Source organism: Protomyctophum parallelum, assembly GCF_964188405.1.
Source record: "Protomyctophum parallelum genome assembly, chromosome: 20".
NCBI classification, from domain to species: domain Eukaryota; kingdom Metazoa; phylum Chordata; class Actinopteri; order Myctophiformes; family Myctophidae; genus Protomyctophum; species Protomyctophum parallelum.
Genome location: NC_139718.1, coordinates 32,144,646 through 32,150,645, shown reverse-complemented (window position 1 = coordinate 32,150,645; position 6,000 = coordinate 32,144,646). Strand labels below are relative to the sequence as shown.

Below are 6,000 nucleotides of genomic sequence, written 5' to 3'. Positions count from 1 at the left end.
TAGTATATATGTATACGTATAGTATATGCCTATATACTATATATATACTATATATAGTATATGCCTATATAGTATATGCCAAACGACCACAAATGACCATATCTCTTACGTCATCATTTAGAGCTAGTCATACGTATACTATATACATAATCAGTAAAAATAAAATAGCAAGTTGTGCCTGATCTGCTGGGACCAGAGTACGTGGTGTGTATATGTATGACTAGCTCTTCACCCAAACTTATATAGATAGAAACTTGAATCATACTTAATAATACTAGGTGTTTATATGCATAAAGTAGGTAGGTAGCAAATAGTTACATCTAAAAATTATACATTTCAAACGTTCCTTCACAGAGATACTGAGATTTGACAGTTTACAGCGGTCGAAAGGACTTGCACGCTCTGCTTGCGCACTAGTTGGCCATTTATGGCCTACTAGTGTGCAACAAGCAAGTATGCACTCGACAAGAGTGCAGTTCTAGTTATATTTATTATCATTTTATGTTTTTGTCTTTTTGTGCCTTGTATGTTTGTCTTTTAAATGCTGGCAATAATCTCAAGTAAATGACTACCGGGTAAAATAATAATATAAGCAAGCTTGCAATACACTTCAATGAAGTAGGAAGATACAATGCCAATGGGTGAAATAGATTTTGGACATTTGGCCATTATTACATCTCCTGTTCAACATGGTGTTAAGCCTCACCTCTGCTTTCTCCACTTGCTGGGTCATGGCTGCTGGGTTGAGTTCAGCAGGTTGGTTCTTCAGGTCCAGGACTTTAGTCATCAGCCTGCTCAGACGCACATCCAGATCACCGACGGACGTGTGGAGAACCTCTGCGGTATCTTCCTGAGACTTACCATTGGAGGGAGGAATATGAATCAGAAAATTGTTCTCTGGAAATCAATGGATATTTCATAACATCTGAATTACTTCGACCTACCTCAAAAAGAATACTACTGGGTCCAGTTCCAGCAAGATGTTGAATCTCAGAGAAGATGTTACTCATGGTGGTTTCTTTGGGTGCATCCAGAACTGGTTTCTCCATCTTCACAACATCAACGTTTGCCTCAACATGGGTGGCCCCAAGTGTTGTCCTTTCCATCAGAGCTTTGTTAACAGGGATATCTGCAGCTTCCAAGATAGAAACAACCTCCATTGGTGATGAGGGTGGCTTGTCCGCAGTCGGCACCTGTTGCTATTGAACACAAAATACAATTTTCCATCATATTAAAACATGTAAAACAACAACAAAAGAGTTAAAATTGCAGCACAAAAGCTCATATTAACACTTTCCCTCTGGACTCATTCACAAGTTACTAGAGCCCTGCACGGGCCTAAAATATAGGCCCTAGCCCGGCCCGGGGCCCGTGGAATTAAGGCCCGTCCGGCCCGAAGCCCGACATATTTTTATTTAATATTTCAAGCATGCGCGCCGCCGCCGCGGTTGCTCTATTGGTGCACGGACGCAGCAGCAGCAGCTACTCACTCACAGCTACACTGTCTGTCTGTGCTGTATAATAATTAGGAGAGAGAGGACGAGAGTTTAGGTGCAGAGCGAGAGAGATAGAATGTAAAACACGTTGTTTAAAAGTCTTTATAGTTTTGACCAGATTTTAGTGTGCTTGTGTGTGTGTGTGTGCGTGTGTGTGTGTGTGGGTTATTGTCACGTCACTATGGAGCAGACAGCAGTATGCTGCCGCGCTGCTGAAGCAAGTCCAGTCTGGGTGAAATTCACATCGGAAAATGAATATAACGGTGCGTGAGGGCCGGGCCGCGGCGGGCCCTGTCGGGTCCTGACGGGCTTGCAGGTCTCTACAAGTTACACAAGTTAATTGATGTGGAACAGCTTCCCTCCCGTTCACAAGTTACACGAGTTATGTTCATTGTTTAATTCGCATTTTTTATCCGTTTTAATACTTCCATCGAACAGAGTGGGATGGGTGACGCGTTCGGAAGACGTCACCGGAAAATTGTCAGTCGCACTGGCATGCAAAGGCTTCTGGGAAATTGAGGCCCAATGCATTCCAATGGCAATGGTGGAGCGCAATGGGAGCGTCCCTCCTCCACTCTTTGTGGAGGAGGGATCTCTTTGATTGGCACTTTGGATTATTTTTCAACACAACCTTTCAATCACACCTTTTTAAGGCGGATTTTGATGAAACGATGATGTCACAGGATCTACTGAATGTGAAGGGGGATACTATACTGTGTTCCATACTGTGCGTCATAGGCTCATTACATCAGTTTGTCACCTCCTCTTTCACATTAAATAGATCCTGGGGCAAATAATAATAATATAATAAAGAAATCTCCGTAAAATGTTGTAAAACATATTTAGCCACTTGTTCGAATGCCCCCACCCCCCTGTCAAAAATAGCTAAAATTGCTTTACTTTCTCTAATAACAACCTAAAACATGAACCTTGGTTGACAAAAAACAAACCTTTAAGCATTGTCTCATGCCAAATAATTATTACAAATGTTCTATTAAGACAAAAATTGGTCCTAGAACAGTTCTCATATTGTAGTAGACGTACATAATTCTCCAAACATCCTCAGGTCTTACCTGAGCTGAGTCTGCAGTCTCCTTCTTCAGTTGGACTGTGGTTGTTGCTGTGGCAACAGGGAGAGGCACATTGTCTTGTTTTCTATTTGCATCTAGTACCTCCTTCTGCTCCTTCACTGCTACCTTTTCCTTCTCGTCTTTCTTTTTTGCTACATGGGTTTTGATTGTGTCTGGTTCAGGAACAATGCTGGGTTCAGGAAGAGCCTTCCTGCTGTCCCTCTGCTCTGTCCCTCTGAGCTCTGTTTGAACCTCCACAGTAGATGGCTCCTTGCTTTCCATCACTATTTCAAGCCGCATTGTCTGGACCAGATCTCTCTTTGGCTCCCTGTCCGTTGTGGGAGGCACCTTTTTGTGCTGCTCTGTATCCATCTGTGAATTTAGTTGTTGAACAATTTGTGTTTCAGTCTTTATGAGGGTGTCCTTCAACTTTTCAGATGGTTCAGCCAAACACTTGTTTCCATCCTGTTCTGCCGTCAACTCAACACTGTGTTTTTCCTGGGTTTCATGATCCTTCAAAATGACCTGAGAGTCAGACTGTTGTTCATGATCACCAGGTTCTTTCTGTGGCTCAGACCGATCTAACTTATCCTCAGGCTTGGTCTGGATGGCTCCAATTACAGGCAGGTCCAGTAGTAGATATCGCTTTTGAGTATCAGGGGTATAATCTTTCCATAAGTTGTCTATGTAATCTGCCCTGTGCAGTGCATCTGCAGGCTGAGGGATAAAAGCTTGGGTCTGAGTTTTTGTGATGGGGCCGGACCGCTCAGGCTGGGGGTGGCCTGGCTCTGGGACCTCACTGGATGTGACTTTGGAGTAAGAAGATGGAGGCACAGGCAACACAGTCTGACTGGGAATACTTTCCCAGTCAGAATCTAATAAAAGACATTTATTAGATTCAGTACTTGGATGGGAGGCACTATCGGTTCCTAAATTATCTGATGAACGGACAAATGTAGTATCAACCTCTATAGAGCCAGGAGATACAAGACGTGTTATTTGAATGTTTGCCCGTGCTTGCCTGCCTGCTGTCTGTACAAAAAAGGCAGAAGTGTCCAAAATAACAGAGGCCAGTTTCTTCTCGGGTGGAACTTGTTTGTTCTCATAGATGGGAGGACTTGGGTTGTCATGTGGGAAAGGTGATGGGTGGTCCGGAGCATCCATGCCATGAACCTGGACACTGCTTGTCTCAGATAATCCACCCATCTTTTCCTCTGCTGTGGATTTCTTCTCTTGAGTGATTTCCACTCTTTCTACAGCAGTTATACGGTCACAATTATCCTTTACTGGAGGCTGAATGTCACAGGTGAGCTCAGCTGGCTGCCTCTTGATGTCTGATACTCTGATCTGTTGTAAGTTGGTATCCAAAATGAGCATAGCTACTTTGCAGCCTTGCGCTGCAGTTAAGGAAGGCCTTGTACTCTCAGGCTCTTCCTTCATTTGCCCAACATCTGTAATTCCTGTCTGAGCAGGAGCTGGCTTTGACATTGTAGACATTTCAGGACTCTTTGACTTTCTCCTGGGCAGCACAACCTTAATTTGCTCCACAGTAGAGGTCTCTTTTGTGGTGGACTCAGGAGATCCCAGTGTCTCAGTTTCTTTCTTGACCTGTGCTTCAGAAGGCTTCAAGGACATTTCTGGGCCTTTTGACTTTCTCCTGGGTGGTACAACCTTAGCTTGCTCTCCAACACTTGCATCAACCGGCTCTGTGGCAAACTCTGGAACCACACACAACTTTGAACTCCCATGTTCTGGTATGGTCTGTACAGGCCCTTTGCCAACAGATTTAACAATAAGTTCAGGAGTCTTTGACGTTCTCCGGGTCGGCACAGGCGTTGTTTCTTTAACAACTGCCAATTCACTTTGATCCCCAGGAGTTGTGAACGATTTTGCACTCTCTGGTTCTGTGCAGGCCTGTGCAGGATCTTTGCCAGCAGATTTCATAGAAGGTTCTGGACCCTTTGACTTTCTCCTGGTTGGTACAGGTGTTGCTTCTTTGATGACTGGAGTTTCAGTCTGATCCCCAGGAGCTGTGAAAGACTTTGGACTAGGTTCTTTCTTGCTCTCTACCGGTTCCACAGTAGCAGGAGTCATTGAAATCTCTGTGGTCTTTGACTTTCTCCTGGGAGGTTCTAGTGTTTTGGCCTGTTTTGTGACAAGCTTGGGAGATTGCTCTATTATAGGAGGCTCTGAAATCATAGCCAGAGTCACACATTTTGGTTCTTCCTGTGTGATTTTAGCCTCCATGCTAGCAGTTTTACTCTGCAGAGTAGCTGGTTCTGCAGTCACAGACTTCTTACGTCTCTTAGTTGGTTCAGGTTTGCTTTGCTCCATAACGGTAACTTTAGCCTGTTCAATAACTTGCTCTACTATGATAGAGGACACTGCCATTTCAGCTTCACTGTGAAGAGTCTCTGTACTAACTGACCACTGTACTAACTGACCACTGAGACAACTAACAAATGTAGTCTCAGTGACAGACGAAGACTCTTCAGGTTTGGCCTGTTGGCTATCCTGGACGGCAGCGGAAGCTCGTGTCTTCTTGGGTGAGCGTTTGTTTTTTCGTGGTGGAGGCGCTACAGGTGTAGTAACAGGAATGACCTCAGAGGCTGGAGAAACTGGAGCTTTCTGCTGGCATTTTTCATCAAGCTCCTGGAATGAAAAAAAAAGTCATACATAAGATCTTATTACAATGGTCTAAAAAGCACATGTCTAATTGTCTACACACACACACACAGTCACACACACACACACACACACAGTCACACACACACACACACACACACACACACACACACACACACACACACACACACACACACACACACACACACACACACACAGTACGTACATGTGCAGTATAGACCAATAATCACCAGAATTGTACTACACAACTTCTTTTATTTTAATTAATGCTGGGCCGTTATCGGCGTTAACGTGCTGCGTTAACGTGAGACTCTTATCGCGCGATAAAATAAATGTCGCCGTTAATCTATTCTCAAAGTTGGGTCTGGGAGCTGGGTCTCTGTAACTGCGAGTGTAGCCTTAGCCTACTTCAAATGGAACCAAAGGACCCTTTTCTAAAAAATAAACTGTACAAATGTGTACAAATGGACTAGACTACTCCGCGGGGACCCCCCTTGTACACGGACCCCCACACAGACAACCGCGGAGGCACGGACCCCGGCAGAGGTCGGCGTGGACCCCCACGGAGGGCGGCGCGGACCCACGCGGAGTTCGGCGCGGGGGTCCGCGATAGTCTGCGTGGGGGTCTGCGCCTACGCGGTAGTCTGTGTGGTCTGCGGTACCATCATGCCATCATCCATGCTGTATCACAACCAAAACAAACTATAGGACTAGGTTTATAATTTTAATATTTGGAAAAGGAGAAAACAACACATTTCAAGTTGATTTTAGATTCGCTTAATTAATGG

The 6,000-nt window shown here is 44.6% G+C and overlaps 1 protein-coding gene across 1 annotated transcript in view; it reads right to left on the bottom strand.

The window, feature by feature from the left end:
* syne2b (spectrin repeat containing, nuclear envelope 2b) overlaps positions 1–6,000 on the bottom strand; it is a 186,481-nt gene that overhangs the window by 110,933 nt on the left and 69,548 nt on the right. Inside the window, exons 64-66 of the mRNA XM_083791824.1 lie at positions 2,570–5,218; positions 945–1,199; positions 707–856 (exon numbers count right to left, since the gene is read on the bottom strand). Coding sequence (XP_083647950.1) covers positions 707–856; positions 945–1,199; positions 2,570–5,218 — 3,054 coding nt within the window. The remainder of the gene's footprint in view (positions 1–706; positions 857–944; positions 1,200–2,569; positions 5,219–6,000) is intronic.